The sequence below is a fragment of the Montipora foliosa genome, chromosome 3 (genome assembly GCF_036669935.1).
Source record: "Montipora foliosa isolate CH-2021 chromosome 3, ASM3666993v2, whole genome shotgun sequence".
NCBI classification, from domain to species: Eukaryota; Metazoa; Cnidaria; class Anthozoa; order Scleractinia; family Acroporidae; genus Montipora; species Montipora foliosa.
The window spans coordinates 59871060-59891059 of NC_090871.1; the positions used below are offsets into that span (position 1 = coordinate 59871060).

At 38.9% G+C, this 20000-nt stretch overlaps 2 protein-coding genes across 2 annotated transcripts in view; one reads left to right on the forward strand and one right to left on the reverse strand.

Annotated features, from left to right (window-relative positions):
• Nucleotides 1-5822: 5822 nt before the first annotated feature.
• Nucleotides 5823-15417, reverse strand: LOC137997838 (proteasome subunit beta type-6-like). The gene is made up of 7 exons (XM_068844117.1): nt 15261-15417; nt 15110-15177; nt 9740-9871; nt 8824-8953; nt 7754-7808; nt 7453-7542; nt 5823-6062 (listed from the first exon to the last, which is right to left on the reverse strand). Exons 1-7 carry the CDS (start codon nt 15357-15359, stop codon nt 5935-5937), a joined length of 702 nt encoding a protein of 233 aa, XP_068700218.1. The 5' UTR covers nt 15360-15417; the 3' UTR covers nt 5823-5934.
• Nucleotides 15418-16530: 1113 nt separating this feature from the next.
• The window catches only part of LOC137997837 (5-hydroxytryptamine receptor 4-like), an 11968-nt gene continuing 8498 nt past the window's right edge, over nt 16531-20000 (forward strand). Inside the window, exon 1 of the mRNA XM_068844115.1 lies at nt 16531-16683. The gene's annotated coding sequence lies outside the window, so the exon portion shown is untranslated. The remainder of the gene's footprint in view (nt 16684-20000) is intronic.

Here is a 20000-nt window from a genome sequence, read left to right on the forward strand (position 1 = left end):
TGCTAAAAAAAACTTATGGATAAGATCTTCCTGTAAACTTTTGCCTATATATCTGTTTCAACACAATCTTAATTTGCTTAAATTTATTACAATGTGGAAGCAGTTTCGCAACTGACTGAATACATTCCGTGACTTGAGACCGAGTGGGACAGTGAGGCAGTGGATGCTTGAGTTCTTAACATTTCAAAAATTAATGTTTCGCAATCGTTTGTGCTTGTCTAATGAATGCCCCTGCATATTGCATTTTACATTAGGGGTGTTTACATGAGGAAACTCGCACTGGCGCGAGTTTCACATCGGGGTGACTTCTTGATGGCGTGTTTACATGATGACGAGGAGAATTCGTATCGCGTTTAATTGAAGGGACACTACATATCGACAAAATACAAGCGTTAATCCAAATTGCAAATATGGTGTCTATCAGAGCTACCCGTTCCAGCCCACCGGGAGGCCGATTTCTCACCGGAACGAGTGGTCGTTCACGCCTCGTTTAAATGATACCGTTACCGTTTGCCGGTGTGAGTCGCCCCAGTATGACTTTATGATATCATGTAAACAAATACAGAGCTAAGAAAGGGATCCGGAGTGAACTCTCGCCGGTGCAAAAGTCGCCCCGTTATCATGTAACGGCACGGCATCAGCAATATTATTCATAATTTATTATAATGGCTGAATGTTTTGCAAGGACAAATAATGCAGTCCCTTAAAAACTTAATTTGCGCTGACCTGGTCAATATCAATCGTCACAGCACAAGATTCGATCATTTGCCTTCGTTAAATGACTTACCATTTGCTCTCTTTATTTATTTATGGGTCTCTTTTTGGATCTTTTTTATTTTTTTTCAGGTTGAGATTGTGTTTGTTCCCCAACCATTATGCAATCACTGACGTCCCTGTGGTCTTGCAAATTTAAAAATCTAGACTTGCCTTCACATTTAATTTAGCGAGGTGTCAGCGAATATGCCATTTTCGAAATATCAATATTCAGCTTGATAGCGAGGCAGAGAGGACAAAAACAGTAGAAACAAGCTAGAATGAATGTGACAAATATTTACATATCATCCACTTTCCTTTGTCTTTGTCCTCTAAACCTCTCTTTCAAGCTGAATTTTAATATATCGAAAGTGGCGTATTGGGAAATACTGTTTATTTTATCGGAATCTCATTGTTCTTTGCCATACGTTTTACTCTATAAGTGAGATCACGAAATATCGTTCGTTAAAGCTAAGATATCGCTTTGTAGAGGTTCGTTGAATTGAGTTTCCATAGCAATGCTTTTCTAAGTGGTCTGCACGAAGCGAAGGTCCGTAACTCCCCCTGGGAAGTTTTCAGTCCTGTATTCCGCTTGCAACAATATGCGTGCCCTTTACTTACTAGAAAAAGGGTATGAAAAGAGGGAATGACATTCCCACCCTTAAACAAGACCGTCACGTTGCCAGGTGCTGTACTCTTGCTCATTTTGAAAGCCACTATAGCCATCGTCATGTTTTCTCCCATCGCCAAGTCATCATTAAAATACACGTTCTCCAGTGCGTATGTCCTGCTGTCAGCGACTATCGCTATACCTTTGACGCGCCACACCTCCATCTTCTCGATTGGTTGCTCAAATCTCAACATCATCCTCTACCTGTCAGGGACTGGGTACTGCATTTGAACGCTGATGATAATTTTAAAGGCCTCGTCCCAGTCGTGCTCCAATGTTGCTGTTTCAAAGATGGTTTGTTTTGTAGCTGAACACCGCAGAATTGATACGACGGTCAGTGCGCACAGCCAGTACAATCCCTTGCTCCCTTTTATAAAGGGATGTTGTTGGTGTTAATTTTTCTTAATGTGTTTTCTTTGATGTGACTTTCAGTGGATTTACATAACAACAAGACACAAGTTCCAGAATAGTGATTAGTTTCCTCAGCTTTAACTCTTGTCTCCCTTAATTTTGCATTGAATTCTACATTTACGCCAAAAAAGAACTTTGTTTCCATGCATCTGACATTCACGAGCTTTGATTTTCACTCTATTGAAAACAAATGATCCATTTTTCCAATGGGAAAAAGTTGACTCGATACAAGTGAAAATGTCAGTGTTCTGTTGAGGAAGGAGAATTTGGAATTCTGGTTTTGGTATCGTTTGCAGCTTGGTTTTTTTCTTTTGCGATCATTCGGCATTCGGTTTAGCTTCTCTCTTTTGTGTGACACACTAAGGCCCTGTTTACAAGGAGGGAGGGTAACCATAGTGCTAGGGTTACCCTAGCAACAGGGTTACCCTAGCACTCATACATTTCTTCTGTTTTTCATCGACGTGTTTACAAGGCAGCTAGGGTTACCCTGGCGCTAGGGTAACCCTATCTGAGTTCTAAGGTTACCCTAGCTGCTTTGTAAACGCTCTGATAGAAACAACTCGCCTACCCGGGACAACTTTTCAGCGGTTTCCATTGTGTTTGCGATGCTGCGGTAACCAAGCACACAAAGTTGTCCTGGGTGGTAGGGTAACCTACCTGTGAAATTTTGCTTGTAAACCCGGGCTGTCTTTGACCCTCCTGACCTGCATGTAAAAAGGCCTAAGCCGGAGGTCCAGATTGCTTTTAAAGCAGGGAATTTTTTAATACGTTGCGTAAATAAATTTCTAGATTGGATATTTTAATATGTTTTGCGGTTTGTGCGAATATTTTTCGCAGTTCTAAGGTTTCGGGTGGTTATATATTTTTGAGGGGACCAAAATGCGCTCCTTTCTCGTAAAAAACATCCCCTCATTTAAAAAACCTTAAGAAATATCAATTATTTAAAAAAAAAGATTCAAGTTACCAGTTTTATGGACCAACTCTCTTTCACTTCCTTTAAGAGAAACTGCATTAGGAGCAACCGAATGCGATAAGGTAATATCCTTTTCCAAACGAGTAGAACATGAAGCACAGCTAACCCCTCTAGATTGGGAGTTAGGTATCATCGAGTTGGACTTCGAGTTCGAGTTCGAGTTGGACTTCGATTTGGACTTCGAGTTGGACTTCGAGTTGGACTTCGAGTTGCACTTCGAGTTAATAATTAAAACGCAAGTATATAATTGATAATAATGTATAATTATTATTTATTATTATTGTTAATAAGCAAAGAGATGTTTAAGCTGGGCGAAGAACAGGAACAGGAATTCGGGGCAATATTGGGATTTTTCATTTTTTTCTTTTTCATGTGGTTTAAGTAATAAAATTGCTGACACATTAAAATATAGAGCAGGGATATAGGTTTTCAACAATGTGTGGTACCTTTTGTCACATGCTTTTTCCATTTCCGGCATTCTTTAATTTATAGCCCACAATTTTATGAAAAGTAGGTCACGTGATGGTCTACTTGTAAAGGGCCTGTTAAAATTGAAACACAAAAATTGCTTTCAAAACAATACTGTAGAGAAAAAAAAATGAAGACGTTATTTGCGGGAGAAATAATCCATCGAGTTTGGACTCGAGTTCGAATTCGAGTTGAAGATCGAGTTAGACTTATGTTGAGCGCCTCAGTGTGTTCTCTTGGTTTTCGTACGCTTACCAGTGAAGGCATACAGTGCATCAATTTTCTTATATAAACACGCAGTTGACATGTTTAATGAATTTTTGTTTTCTTTGGGCGATTTTGGAAAAATCTGCCTGCCCCGCACTACGGCGTCTTTGATATTTTTGGTCCACTGACAAATTTTACATTGCTAGGCCAAAGTTGAGATGCAAGGTGTCTTTATGTGCCACTTGCACTTTCTTAACAGAAATGGACACTGCTTTGATTCAAATCCTTTCTCTTCATGAGAGATCGTTGGTTAGCATCATGGATCATGGTTAGCATTTACATTTCAAGGAAAAATATTCCTTGTCATACTATCGTTGGTTTGTGCCCTCCCATAAGCACAAGCGGTCCTTCGAAAAATGTAAGTATCTCGGCGGGCTCTGGTTTTGCGGGACCTATCCTACCCTACCCCTCTATTTCTTTTTGGGGGGAGGGGAGTTTATTTTTATAGTCAACTTTAACTCGAACTCCAACTTGAAGCGCAACTCGAAGCGCAACTCGATGTCCAACTCGAAGTCCAACTCGAAGTCCAACTCGAAGTCCAACTCGAACTCGAACTCGAAGTCCAACTCGATGGTTCGGGATTCCCCTCTAGATTTAATTTTAAGCCAGCCTGTTTACATTAGCAAAGTAATGTTATCTCTTCTTTTCCTTCCTTAATGAAAATCAAAGAAGAAAAATAGACGCCTACACAAAAAAGCAATGTATTTAAAAAAACACACACATAGCAACAATCGCTCGGTAAATCGGGGCAGACGTGAAATCACTTAACCTTCTAGACAGGATTACTGTAATAGATCAATTTTCTTATTAGTGTTTTCTTATTACGACTTTGTCTCGTTATTCCCTATAGTTCAATAACGTTATTTTCAAGTTTATCGCTGATATATGTTAAATGCATCTTGTAATATTTATTAGAGTTGTTCAAATATTGACTTCAGGAAAAAGTGTCCCTAAATAGATATTGAAAGATCTCTTTTAGGAGATAAAATCTCTACTGTCAACAGCTCATATCCGACATTCATTCACCTTCATTATCAAAGCGAGTAAAAGAGGGAATTTATTGATCACTTCCACAAATGGCGACCACCCTAACAGTATTTATGTTCAAGTTAGACCCAATGCCCTCATTTTGAAACAAAATTTCTTTTGAACTCTGCTCGTAGTAAAGTGGCTAGGGCAGCCCTTATGAAAGAGGTCTATATCGAGTGCAATAAGACCAACATCAGAGTAACTACTAAGCCAGCCCCGTCTGATTTCTTTACCAATCGGTCGTCGGTTTTCTTCTTTCCCTTCCTCCGATGCGACCTGCTCCTGGCATTGGGTATTACTTCGGCCAATCACAGCAAACGAAAAAAACATAAAATGGGCCAATCATAGTACACAACAAATAATGCCACAGGCAGAACGCGTGCGAAAACTGAGCGCCCAACTCACCTCTGGTTTCGCTTTCCTCTGTCATTGGACGAGAATTTGATGCCAATCACAGAGGTGCTACAAATACTCGACATTCGCCGCTGAGTGCCCCAATTCGTACTACTTGTAATCTTTCTTGCGTTCATCGATTTTTTTCATCACAAGAGTTGACGTTCAGTATTTCACGCAAGTATGTTTTCTTCAAAACGAACAAGCGAGGCTTTCCGAGAGAACGTGTTTTCAAAATTAAAAAAGGGTGCCGGTAAATACCGTACAAAAGCACATCTCCGTCGCTGCAATGTTTAGGGTGCGTTCGATTGACACTATTCCGGAATAAGAATACGTGGAATGATGATCTAAAAGGGTATTTCTGGCGTTTTGAATCAACAAGGATAATAAAGATATGTTTAAAATAGCATTTTAGCGGGTGTTTGACAATTTTGATGTGAATCTCCGTAAAAACGAAGGATTTCTAACTTCTATTCCACGTATTCCTATTCCGGAATACAGTCAATCGAACGCATCCTAAGGACTACACTTTATCAAAATGGTAAGTATTGTTTACAGGAGACGGTCTGCAGATCCTAGGGCGATCACTATTTGGAAGATACGCTGATTGCGCGAGCAAAAGACTATTTAACAAATACAGTGATTTTTAAAGCGATCTCAAAAATGGAAAAATTGTGAATGAATCTCAAACTCTACATCCACATGTTGCGTCGCAAACAGACGAAAGGACAACAAACACTGAAAAAATTTCAGCTGTCATTTCACCTGCTGCCTAGCAACTAGCTATCGTCTTTCCCACAGGCGCAATACACCATCGATCAGTAATCGTTACATTATCCAACTCACACACACACAAGGTGCCACATCAAAGAAGAGTTTCTTTATTATCATGGTTGTAAAGCGGAAAGCGTGAATACTTTTTCAAGACATATTTTTAAATACAGCAAGGTGAAATGTGGTCATTTGACTTTCACCCTTCATAGAATGTGGGAAGTTCGTTTCCCAGAATAACTCGTCTCTCAATTCCTGCTTCATCTATGGCAGCCAAACGGATAATTCCACCGGATGAGCCGTCCCTCGACATAGCCAAAGCCACAGCTTGAGAGAAAAGAAAAGACATGTTTCGCATAAGTGCACTTTACAAGAATCAAGGTCAGTACATGAACTTTGGCCAATCACAACAGATGAAGACAAGCTTACGAGCCAATCACAAGACAGAGCGCTCAGCGCGGGAAAATGCGCTGGAGATGGTTTTGCTTTTGCTAGTGACTGGTTTAGCAATGTGGCGGGGAATTTTTAAGCCAATCACCAAGCGTCCTACGAACAAAATGCTTTAATTGCAATTTCTTCTTAAATGGCTCCAAATGACATGGAAACCAGAAATGCTGAAGTCCTGAGAACATTCGAACTGAGCAAACAATGACAAGGAGGGGGAGGGGGGAGGGGGGAGGGGGGAGGGGGGAGAGCTTGAAATCGAGTACTGGAGAAGTGGCTCATTTCCCTTTCGTAAACAAGGGATGTCATTTTTGATGGTCGATGCCATTCTTAGTAACCAAGCCTTTTTATTCGGTTAGCTTTCAATAAATTGTTAGGATTAGCTTCATTTAAATAATCTAAAATTGCAACTTTGAAGTCGTTGTTACCCTACTGTAGAGGTTAGGTGCATTTGCTCTTAATCCATTGAACCTTAATCCATAGATTTATTTATAGAACGCCTCCCTTGGGAGATTCAGCACGCCCACTGTTGTAAAAGACAATCTCCCTTGGGAGATGCAGCACACCCACTGTTGTAAAGCCAATCTCCCTTGGGAGATGCACCACACCCACTGTTGTAAAGCCAATCTCCCTTGGGAGATGCAGCACACCCACTGTTGTTAAGCCAATCTCCCTTGGGAGATGCACCACACCCACTGTTGTAAAAGCCAATCTCCCTTGGGAGATTCAGCACACCCACTGTTGTAAAGCCAATCTCCCTTGGGAGATGCACCACATCCACTGTTATAAAAGCCAATCTCCCTTGGGAGATTCAGCACGCCCACTGTTGTAAAGCCAATCTCCCTTGGGAGAGTCAGCACACCAACTGTTGTAAAGCCAATCTCCCTTGGGAGATTCAGCACGCCCACTGTTGTAAAACCAATCTCAGGAAAGGGTTGACTCGAGGACTTAGTGGAGATAGAGGCTAACTTTGACAAGCTCCTGCTCCAGATAATTATTATCAACACTCTAGGCTCTGAATTGCTTCAGTAATTTCAACAAAATATTTACTAAAAATAGTTAACTTAGTTAAGCTTTTGTTCATCTCAATTGCTTAGTTTTTGTTTTGTTTGTTGTTGTTGTTTTTTTTATTGTATTGTATTTTACTTTCAATTTTTTGTTTTATGCTTAAGAATTAGGGAAATGGGCAAAAAGGCACCTCCAGCCAGCACCTTTACCTCCGCTTATCCTATCAACCCAGCTTGACTGTAATAAATATAAATTAAAAACAAACCATTTGACACAAATGCAAAGCACTCCTCCTTGGTCATATTGGGTTTGAAAGTAGCATCACAGTGGCCGTAAATGTAAGTGCTCCCAGAGCCTGCAAAAAATTGAGGAGAAAAGCATCTTTAAGCTTATGATTCCCTCCTTCAAACAGTCATCCAAATTAGTGGAAGAAAGGAGACTACCACCTGTCGTGTTATCAAAATTAATAACAGCTTCTCTAATCCCTGCCATGGTGAAGGAAGTCATGTATACAGGGAAGTGATAAGAGACGACATTGACAGTGTAAAAATATATGTATAACATACCTCCAATAGCAAATGGCTGTCTCACACACATGCCCCCCAAAGGAATTGAAAAAACCTGGAAGACACAACTAGATCAACTTTCTGACATTTTTCGATTCTAGGAAAAGTTGAACTTGTGAAAGACGACAATACATGTAGCTACATAACTACACTATAGACCTATGAACGTTTTAACACTGTAATCTTGGTTTGCACCCAACGTGACATGGCATTTACATGTATGTTGGATGGCAATACAATGCAAGAGGCCTTTTTCAACATACATGTAATTTATTAAAATTCAGCTTGATTGTGAGGCAGTGCGGACAAAGACAAAGCAAAGTGGATGATACGTAAATATTTTTCACATTCATTCCAACATGTTTCTAGTGATTTTGTCCTCACTGCCTCACTATCAAGCTGAGTATTTGATACATGTATTTCGAAAATGGTCTTTTTATTTTTGCAGAATTTGCATAAAGTTTAGTTCCCAGTGTTCTTGCCATCTGATAATAATAATAATAATAATAATAATAATAATAATAATAATAATAACAATAACAATAATAATAATAATAATAATAATAATAATAGCAACTTTATTCACTTAATTCAATGAAAGGGAAGTATACCAGAGGTTATCTCTACTGAGGGTGCCTGCCCGCAGCCAGATGGGAATACATAAAAAATAAATAATAATGTATTTGAAAAGATTTCCCAGCATTAGCCTCCATTGCAAGCTAATTCCAGTCCAATACTGAGAACATGAATCTGGTCTATTGACTGAAAGTCAATTTTAATCCAACATGGCCACCGTGACGTCAGATGTAATACAAAATAATCATTTACAAGTCCTACAAATCCAATATTGCCAGCAGATGGATTTTTCTTTGATTTTGGGGCAACTGTTCAATTTAAAGCATCTATAATCATCATTGATGTCATCATCATCACACCATTATCGCCAGCAAATGTCATCATTCTCACCCTCATCCTGTCATGATCACCATTTTCATGTTCACTGATGTTATTGTCAGCATCATCATGATTATTTTCATATTCACATTAATCATCATCATCATCATCATTACCTGCCCTCCCTCTCTCTTGTCCCAGCCTGCACAGATGATTCCTGCAGTCATTTGGTCCCGGTTAGCATAACAAATTTCACGGAATATGTTTGCTACAGTTTTCACAAGTGGTTGCTCTCCCATCTCGATGCTGTAAGAGTAAGTATCGAAATATATATCAGAAATCTTGCTGATTATTGAAAATGTAGCATTTTTTACATCCATGTTACATAATTGACAAGAACTTCCTTTGTGTTGCTTTTCTTTCAATAAATCTCCAATATTCAAAAACGAAAATCACTTCAAGTTCTCTAAACCTATTGACTTCTAAAGCAACCCCATTGACGAGTAAAATTGTCTGGCGTTAGACAGAGTAAAATCCATTCGGTCACACTACTAGAACGCAGCATGTAAAAAGACCACATATACCATAATAATAACTACAATCAAGCGCTTCTGAAATTGACATTGATATTGACAATGGGAACTACCACAAAGCCATCCATTTAACCCATTGACACCTCAAATGCCGTAAGACTCCCCCAGTTCATGAGTAAAATTGTCTGGCGTCAGACAGGGTAAAATTTGTCAAGTCTCACTCCCGGAGTCGATGCAAATGGCTTAATTGACAAAAACAAATGGTTCTGTAGGCTCTGCACAATCATCTCCCTGGCATTTTTCTAAATGCTGATGGAATTCACACCTATTCAGTTCCTGTTAGTAAATAACCCAGCATCAGACGGAGCTGGAATCAGCAAAAAGTGTATATACATGTAATAACATGAATTTATATTTTTAACTGATATTCTTTAAACTACCATTTTTTTGTTGTCCCTTGGTTAAATCCCAATTGAAAATCTGAAAATTCTATACGCCAGTTGGCAGCAGGATTGATGTGAATTTCTACGTGTAATATACAACTGACAACGACTGACACCTCAAGAAGTTCAAATGGTATTTAGCCACATCAGCAATAGCTTGAGTTGCAGCGGCAGATCCGGAACGGCAACAGAACACTTTCTCAGTTATTGGGGTGAGCTTGTCTGTTACTCGGTTAGCGATGTAAGCCCTGAAATGTCAAATGATATTTTTCAAAAAGATCTTGTTTACATGACCTTCTACACGTAATTGTCACAACAGGCCTAGTCGCATTAGCAGGTTTTTTCTTTACTTTGCAAAAAAAAAAATGTCGACCACAAAGCTTGGACAAGTGCAAACCGACACTCAAGAACCTTACAAATTTTTGTCAAACTCTACAGCCCAAACTGCTGAGCTGGTGTCTTGCCTCTGAGCAAGCCAATTTTTTGTCAATATATCAAAGAGAAAATTGGAAGTTCATAGCCTAGAGTGTCATGCAGCCCAAAGATAAAAAACGATTAGTACTTCCCTTTTCACTTTACATATCAAGGCTGTTGCCTAACAGGAGCCCGGTAGCCCGGGGCTCCCAAAGAATAGCTCTGGGCGCCTTAATTTTTCACAGCAACACCTTTCACTTCATATGTTGGGCTCCTAAGTTCTCAGCGTTCAGCTCTGAGGGCCCCTTTAAAATTTTCTTAGGCAGCAGCCTTGTCATATGTACTGTATGTCCAAAAATGACACTAATTAAACACACACCCAATTTTGACATCCAACATGAAGTGCCCTTTTAAGTCTACGCCTTTGCTACCTTTTTCCAACAATAAGGTAAGGTTAATTGCGTGTATTCCGAGACACGAGTAATGTTGAAGTTGGAGAAAGGAGTAAGGGGACACTTAATGACGCTTAATGAAATCCACGTGCATTTAATTAGAGTAAATCCTGGACATACAGTATCTCCCCTATTTTGCCAAACCTTTAAGCCTTTCTTTTGAGCAAAAGATTGTTTATATTAGGCTTAAAATTCTGTATTCTTATCGTGGTAATGAATTTAGACACCACACATATCACATACCGTACAGTCTCATGGCAGTTTACAGTTCTCTGGTTAACCATTCCCTGCTTTACAATTATCTACGAGATAGACCCCAACACTGGGGTCTTGCCTCTACTCTTCACGAAGAGTGTGTGGGTTTTTTAACATCCCACAGTGCCATTCCAGTGTGTGGAATACAATTCATGTATACTACAAAAAGAGCAACTATAGAATACAGGGTTTTTTTTGAAGCAGTATCACGGCAGTGGCTCTGCCGCTCACCAGTAAAAGTTTAAGAAAGGAACACTGTTTATCATTGAGTCAAATTCACTTGTTTAAAGAATGAGAAAGATATATCTCTGAGTGGTTCGGCAGCTTGTCAGTGAAATTCAATGTTTGAAGAATGAGTAAGGTACATGTTTGAAAGACTTGGTGGCTCGTCAGTGAAATTCAATGTTTTAAGGATGAGTAAGGTATATCTTTAAGTGGTTCCATGGCTCCGCAGCTCATCAGTTGACTACCGAGCCACTGAGCCACTGAAAAAGTACTTGTTTCAAACGTGGCCCTGCATTCTACAGTTCAACCCTACAAGATCTTAACATCACAAATGGTGTGTTTTTCTAATCACAATTCAATATTTTTATGAGAGTCTTCTCTTCTTGGTCTTTGTTTTCCACATACATACAATGTGCAAGCCTGGGTGCATGGAAAACGAAGACCCTGCAGTATTTCACCTGAAAAGACTCACTGGCCATAGTAAACAACAAGAAAATGACAGAAATTGTGTGTTTTGCCATTTACTGTTTGCTGTGTTCATTTTTCTTGGGCGGTAGGTCTTCGCTTTCTGGGTATTTAATCATGATAGTTGGAGACCATCGGGACTACAGTAAGGGGCCCAGTTATTGGCCACTTTTTGTTCAACATTTATTTTTCGAGCCACAAATGAATCTGAATAAAAAGCAATTGCTTCCAAGAGTAGCTTGATTCCTTGTCTTTCGTCCTGCAGAGTTTTGAGTTTACAGCTACTATATAATGTGAGCAAGTCGAGGTGACACGAAGGTAGGTGAATTTGGTTTCCACGAAAACCTGTTTGTTTACGGCTACTCAAATTACATGGTCTAATTCAAGTTTATATTTTATCCGTATAGGAGGCCCAAATGAGCCAATTCTTGGCAGAAAGAACGTAGAGTGATAAAGCTTTCTGTTTAATTTAAACTTTTCCTGGCCTATTTTATTCTTTGACCTAAATTCAGTCCTCAATATTTCCTTAGTACTTTTGCGTATTTGCCTATTCTCGGCCACCCTGCTCGCTGTCGACATCACTAAAAAGCACTCATAGTTTTGTATGGAGTTTTCTTGTCAAATCATTTGTAAAAGTAAAGCTGTAATGGGGTGGCATGTTCTGACAGTAGATATGAATTAAAACTATGAGTTCTGACTTACCAGACCCTGTTTTGAAATACCCAACTCTTTTTTTAGCCTCGCTTGCTAGTGCATTTAAGAGAAAAACTCGGTGTGCAAAAAAACCTCCTTTTCTAACATAAAACAAAGCTATTTAAGGACGTTAGCACCAAAATCTTCCTACAGTGAGATTTTCTTCATTTCTTGCCTAGAGTTAGGTCATAAAGTACTTACTCCAAAAATGAAAAAAAAAATTGGGGGTCACCGCCTTTGTTTCGGATAAAATGGCAGTGGAAAAATGCCTTAATCATAACAGCGAGATGTAGCCTCATATGCTCATCCATCGAAAATCATAAAAATAAACTGTTAGAGTGAAGGTTTCCGTGCATTGGTTTTTAGGGGTGGGATTTTTAGATAATTACCGTATTTACCCGTGTATAAGTCGACCTTTTATGGCCTGAAAAGAAGCTCCAAAAATCACCCTCGACTTATACACGGGTTAAAGATTTTGAGGCAAGTTCCAGCTAAGTAATTTATTCAAAATTAACATAATAATGATTGTTGTCTTGGGCATAACAAACGCGGTGGACAAAAGCCGACAAAAGACTTCAAAATGAATGTAAGCAATTCCAGTTGAAATGAAAAAGGATTTGTCCAAATCTAAATGTTGAAGATACTCACAAGCACAAATATGAAATAGACACTGGAAATTTTCGTTTTCCAAAGGCGGAAAGCTCTAAAAGGCATTTCTGTTTCTTCAAATGAGCGCAATCGTTCAACGGCTTAGTAACCTGGCGCAATATCTCGTGTGCGTGCAAGCTATTGTCACTTGTGTTGCGTGCAAATGCTGGTTGGTAAGGATTGTATACAAACTTGGCTGATTTAAATGCATTTGCAAACTTCGTATTGTTTAGTTTATGACTTTTGTTTTGTTTGTCAAGTGAGAAATTATAAGTCAAGGACCAATTAAACCTTGCACATTTTCGCATCGTTTGCAAGTTATTTTCAAAGATTGACTCCCGCTTCTGTGATGTTGTGCTTATCCTCTAAAGCCCTTTATCGTTGAACAACGAAACAGATTAGTTTGAGGTTTTCATGTTCGATTTTCTGAGAACTTTTTCGAAATTTGAGGACAAAATGCCCGCATATACAACAACTGCTGAACCACCAAACTATTTATAAGCGCTTGAGGCCCTGATTTTTTGTGTATCCACATTTCCAGAAATTGAAGAATACAAGATTATTGTCCCAGTAACATTTAACAAAGAAATTAAGAAATTGCTTTTTTTGCCATCAAAAATGGGGGGGTCGACTTATACATGGGATCGACTTATACACGGGTAAATACGGTACATGCCGCTAGGGATGTCGTAAACAGTAGAGTTCAACAAGCGTTGTTGTAAGCTCTATCCGTTGCAACCACTACCGGAATTCGATGACACAAGGAAAGAAAAGTTAAAAAAAGATAACTTCTTACGGTGATAATTTTTTCATTTCATCATATTTTGTTGATAGTAAGTAAAGTAAGTGATTCATGATTTAAAATATAGGGGTCACCGATGATCTAAACGAGTAAAATCAATGTGATTTTGCAAAGCTCTTGGAAAATTTCGTTTGACACGCTTTTGCGTGACCTGTCAGGCAAGGACTGGAACCCAAGAGAGGATCGATCATTGAAGGGATGAAAGGTTTTTACCGAAGAAAAACCTTTCTTGAGCATAGCAACAAAGTTTTAAGCAGGCGTCATCTTCATTTGGTTGGTGTTTTGTATAATATCTCTCCATTGCCGTCATGCTCATCTTCCGTAGTGTGTTTTTTTGTGAAATTTAATCGCTGGTTGTTTCCACGCAGGTCCGCACTATTCAAGTGGGTGAGGATGAAAATACTGCTTTATTTTTTTCACGAATGTAAATGAAAAGAACTTCAAAAACATGCATTCATTTTGAACTTTAGTTCGTATGGTAAGAAAAAGATTTCTAAAAAAAACAGGCCCATTAAAGTTTATGCAACAGTTCGTCCTCACGTTTTCCAAACTTTCAGCCACTACTCGATAAGCTTTTCCAGAGCTTTTCCATCCTCCCGCTCACTTCTCTTTAAAGTTTCATGATGATTCGGAAATAAATGTGCCATTCTTTTGCCGGCCTTTTTCCCCGGCGTTTTTGTCGCCATGTTATTTTAACTAAATTATGCTTGAAAAATATGTATGAAATTCAAGTAGACTAGTGCACGACTGATAAAACAACGCGAATATCAGTCATGCAGTAGTGTACTTGACTTTCATAAATATTTTAAAATCAATTTTGAATGATCACTATCTTCTCTGATCTAATGGTGTGCAAGACTTAATGTCTACGGTTTTTGCAAAGGTTTCACAAATGCTTGAAGTAATGCGTGACATATTACAGTCGCGTTACTGCGCAGTAACGTCACCCACAAACAATTAGCCTGAATGTCCTTAAGGATAATTTAGTGACTTTATTAGTGACTTTACACCAAAAATTGGTGATAAAGCGTTGTTTATTCTGAGGAATCGAGAGCACTCTTTTGTGGCCGACAACTGGGCCCACGAACGACGCCTACATTTTCGTTATTACTCGGGAGAAAACAGCGTTGAGCAGTCGATAGCGTTACATGTGTAAACTGAATGCTGAAGCTAGTTGTCTTCGAAATTTCAAGTCCTTACGGCTATTCCAAGGTAAGAAATACAAGTTTACGTTTTTTGTGGCCAAGAACTGGGACCCATACTGTAACGTATGGTCAGACTCCAGCGCCCTCATCAGATCTCCAGGCCCCAGTTGTTCAAACGATGGATAGCGCTATCTACCGGATAAATCACTATCCAGCGGATAACCACTAGCACAACCAATTGAGTTATCCAGTGGATAGAGATTTATCCGGCGGATAGCGCTATCCATCGTTTGAACAACTGGGGCCAGATCTCAAGGCAAGCGCCACACTGCTTCCTCGGTGACATGCATTACGATACTCAAAGCTAACGAAACAAAGCTTTCTTACCCAGTGGTCGTCCGTGAATCAGCACCTATCACTACGCCACCATTGAATTCAACAGCCATTATCGTAGTCTGAAAAAAAACACGACGGTTGATTTTCATTCTTTTTGAGACTGGAAATCGGAGAAAAACGACTATCTTAGGACATCACTTACTCCAGTTTTGTGTTCCGCTGTCATCCATTCTGGATAGCCAGAAGAAGCCATCATTTTACTTTGTTGAGGATGACTTAGCATTCCCTGTAAAGCCGCCATGTTGCTGTCCAGCCTCGATTTGGTTCGCTATACACTGAGGTACCAGGCCTAACCCTACCCTACCCGTACCTATTCCTCCACTGTATCAGCCTTGTTTCTACCAATAAGGGTATTTGATAGGAGGTAATAAACTGGTCAGTTAGCCATTAATATTAAAATTTTGCCGATCGGACACTCCACAATTAAAATATTAGTTTCTGTCGGTTGAAAAACGACAGATGTATATTATGTATATCTATATAGCTCTGTTTCTCAATCAGACCGCACTAATCAGAATATTTCTCGCAAAGAACAAATCCGGGAGATAATTAATGGGCAATAAGTGGAGGTCTTAAAAATATGCCATTTTAGGTTGTAAACAGGTTCATTAACTGTAGGATTAGACGGTGGTAGTATTACCTTTTAGTTGTCAAGGACTATTTAAGACTTCCAATTTTGGTAAAGGAGTTAAAAAGAACTTTATGAAAATGATCCATTCTCGTTTCACTGCCGAGTGGCTGGAACTTGCTCGTCGATAAAGTGCTGACATTTTGCAAATCGCAACAAGCAATGAAATATTGGAATAGCTCTGCCGGCACCATTTTTTCCTTTTCCCATTCGGAAAGTTTAGCAAATACAATTTCGAAACTTAAAGAAAAAGAGACAAGAGCCGTTTTAGTGGACCAACAATTTCCGGCTATTTCCCCTTTTATGTCGCATTGCTGACATCAAACTTCTTGTCTTCACGCTGCTCTCCGTCTCTGTCCTTCGTACTGAAATACAAATTGTAATAAATTAATTCGAAGGCAAAATGCGAATTTTGTTATTTATTTACCTTAAGATTATCAAATTTCAGATTGGTTGATTGTTTTCAATAAAATTTGCCAAAACTGACTTGAACGAAAAAAAAAAAAAAATCAGAATTTTAGGGGAGCCGTGGTCGTTGTTACATATGACTTTAACAGAACGGAATACGGTTTATGAACATTCAACAAAGTTTTCCCACTTTCAAATAAGGTGACCTGCCTTGAAAATGTTCATTTTAATTTCATTCGTTATTCGGTCACAAATTATGACTGCGATGGTCCGGATTTGGGCACCAATCCTCAGTCAATTTAACGTCAATCCGAAATGACAAAATATAAATTAATTTTAAGAATCGTAAAAACTGACATGTTGACCTGATTTTGACAAATTGAATTTCCTATGTTGTCAGCAGGGACCATTTGGCCAGCGATATACCGAAGCGCGTTAATCTCGATGTACAAAGCCTTTAAAACGTCGTTCATCCCTTTACAGTTACTCAGTTCCTGAATAATTGAGCAAGTTGAAAAAAACTGAAAAAGTAAGTGTCTTTTGTTTTACCGGATCTGCCACGTTATAAGTGAGTTTAAGAAACGACAACGCTATAAAGCAATAATATTATTGGTTTAAAGAGGAAAAAATGATCGTGCTGCACTGCACGTGCAGCATGCATTTTTGTTCATTTCTCTCCTGTACTCGTCAAAACAACAATGCAAAATGACCCAATTTTCTGGTTTTGACGACAACGTGGACACGCAAACAGCAGTGAATCTTTCCTTCTCAGTCTCTCTTTGCTTCACTATACGTACTAATCTGGTTATAGCATACTTCGCCCATATTGTGCAAAATAGACAAGGTGGAAATATCGTGAAACACTTAGAATAGCTCAAACTAATAGTTTGAGTGACGTTTTCGCCGTCTTAGCCCTCGTGTTCCCTATATTTTAACTGTCAGGCTGAACTATGGTTCTTTTAGCAATTCTCAGGTAGCAAAATGCTGTCGTGCATTGTCTCTTTCTCCAATCGCTTATGATAATGAAAAAACTCGGGATCAAGTTAAAAGTACAGATTAATGATTACTGCACCGTCGAAAAGGACAACGATGTTTGCCAATAATTGCTTGCTTTATAACTGATTGCGAGGTGAAGAAAACTATGAGCTTCACATAATACAGCCAGCAACGTCAGAAGTAGGTAATTTTTTTTGATAAAAAAAATATTGACTTAGATACATGAATCATCTGACAAGTTTTCCGCCTCAGAGAAGAAAGCTTGAATTTAGTTTAACAATAACTAAAATTTTTGTTTCGGAGATTTATTTAGGAACACCTTTTGGCTTAATAACAAGGATCACTTAAAATGTCAGATGACGTCATAAACAGATAAAGAGAGGAGACGACCACTGCAAGACTAATAGGCTAGTGGTAATATTAAAATCTTACCACGTTATCTTTGTGGGTTAAGAAAGCGTCCAGAAAGCGGAAGAATAGATGCCCATCGCAAAAATGTGCAGTAATTGAAATTCCGTGAATTGGCGTTACTGTATGTAAAGCCTTCTAGCCAATGTCACTTGTATTCTTCCGCATACGACTACCGTGTGCTTATTTCTTAGGTCTAACTTTTGCGAAGACAGTAAAGATAAAACGAAAGATAGCACTGATCCTCGCTTTTATAGACATCTGAAAAATTCAGGTCCCCCAGAGTCAACAATAAAGATAAGAATCAAAATACATGATCAGTTTTAAAGTGTATTATTTGAAATGTATTCTTTGTTTTCTCATGATTCATGGGATAACACATTGTTCTTTGCATTACGGTTTCTCTGAGATTTAAGTAAACACTGATTTGGCACTAAGAGGAATGCAGAATATTTGTACGGATTATTTTTAAAAGGGCATTTTCAACACTTCTGGCATTGATGTGTCTAAATGCGTTTTACGTACATTTAAGTCCTTACACATGACAAGCTTGTGTCTCGGTGGCTACCCTAAAACGTGTTGTAACCATAGCGATAGCTCATCTAATCACCGCTTTGAAGAAGTAGTGCGGGCGTTTTGCAAAGTAGTCACAAAGCCTGGACAATTGAACGGTAGGCATATAAAAGATAGCATGCGGGAAGATTGTCGATCATTTGGCAAGTAAGATAGAATTACACGTCAGATGTATTTAGGTTGTGACTTCACTTCCACATTCATGTGCTCTGAAAGTTCCCTTTCTGGTGGAAACGGACACTACCAATTTGTACAATAATAATAATAATAATAATAATAATAATAATAATAATAATAATAATAATAATAATAATAATAATAATAATAATAATAATAATCACCTTATTTAAGTCTTTAAGGAGTACCCGTACCCGGGAAAAAACCTCTGAACCTCGGTGGAGCAGAGTAGAGAACCAACAATTAACAAACATCTCTCCCTCATCATTGTTTTAGGCAAGGTTCTAACTGAGCTTGAAGAACATAAATTTGACCACTTGGAAATTTTCAGAGCTCGTTTACTCTTCGCATCTGACAAGGTCAAAGCGACAATAGTGTAGTTCTTGTCTGAGATACTGATGCTCCAGCTCTTTAATTTAAAACCGGTGTGCCGAAAACGAAGATCGAAGACCGAAGACCGAAGACCCAGAAAGCGAAGACCCCCAAGAAAAATGGCATACCAAACAGCAATCAGGGTCTTCGTTTTCCACACATCCAGGCCGGCATGCGGAAAACGAAGACCCCCACAAAAAATATAATGACGAAACGGAGAATAGGCCCAACCCAATATTCCCTTTGTTTGCTGAGGCCAACGAGTCGTTTCAAGCCAATTACCCTAAAGTCTTCGCTTTCCACACATCCAGGCCGTTATGCAGAAAACGAAGACCCCCACAAAAAAATGCAATCACGAACAGAGGCTAGCCAAACACAACATCCCCGTTGTTATTTGTGGCCAACGAGTCATTTCAGGCCAATTACTCCAGAGTCTTTGCATTTTTTGGTCTTCGTTTTCCGCATACCGGCCTGGATGTGCAGAAAACGAAGACCGACTGCTGTAATTCACGAGAGATAGCTTATCGATCGTTTTAAATAACATAAATGGTGTGTTTTGTTATTTGCTGTTTGGTATGCCATTTTTTCTTGTGGGTCTTCGTCAGTTTCCGGATCTTCGGTCTTCGATCTTCGTTTTCCAGGTCTTCGTTTTCCGCACACCACTTTAAAATTTCGAAAATTTGGAGGTCACGTCGTTAATGAAATATTACACAACATTAATATCCTGGTTAGCAGGGTTTCAGCGATCAAATGGTGCTTTACCTCTTGTAAGTCCAAGCACCAACAAAATTAGACTAAAGTTTAGTGTTCTCAAGACCTATTAAAATCTCCCTTCAATTCCACGCATGAGCCACGAACGGTCGTTAAATTACTGCAAGCATAATAGACATTTCCTTTCCCCTCGGCAGCACTTCTGGCAGTAAGCTAAGGTAAACTAGTTATATATTATTAGCTTGTCAGATTGTAGGAAGCGGTGAAATTTTTCATTTGTCGGCAGAGACAAACAGTATTATAAAATGGTAGAAGAATGGTGTTTCCACTGAAATAAAAAAAACTTCTTTTTATCTATTATATAGTTTATTTCTCCCATTTTAGTACCGATCATACCAATGGCTGACGTGCACACGCAAGAAATAACCTAAAATAAAACAGTTTGTTCGCTTTATCCAAACAATAGATTCCGCTTCGCCACGCGAAGCGATCAAGGTTTTTATCTCTACCCTTGTAAATCTCGCTTCTTTTATAGCTTATCTATTGATAAGTCTGATAAGTGAACTTCCATATCATATTTTGAAACGGTACACAGTGAGCTTCTAAATT

What these genes read in the sequence shown, in the direction of transcription:
- LOC137997838 (XM_068844117.1), bottom strand. Translation starts at nt 15,359, where the DNA reads ATGGCGGCTTTACAGGGAATGCTAAGTCATCCTCAACAAAGTAAAATG. An exon ending in GATTCACGGACGACCACTGG is followed by an intron (nt 9,872 to 15,109) that starts GTAAGAAAGCTT and finishes TTGACATTTCAG; the next exon opens with GGCTTACATCGCTAACCGAG. An exon ending in CTTTGCATTTGTGTCAAATG is followed by an intron (nt 6,063 to 7,452) that starts GTTTGTTTTTAA and finishes TTTTCTCTCAAG; the next exon opens with CTGTGGCTTTGGCTATGTCG.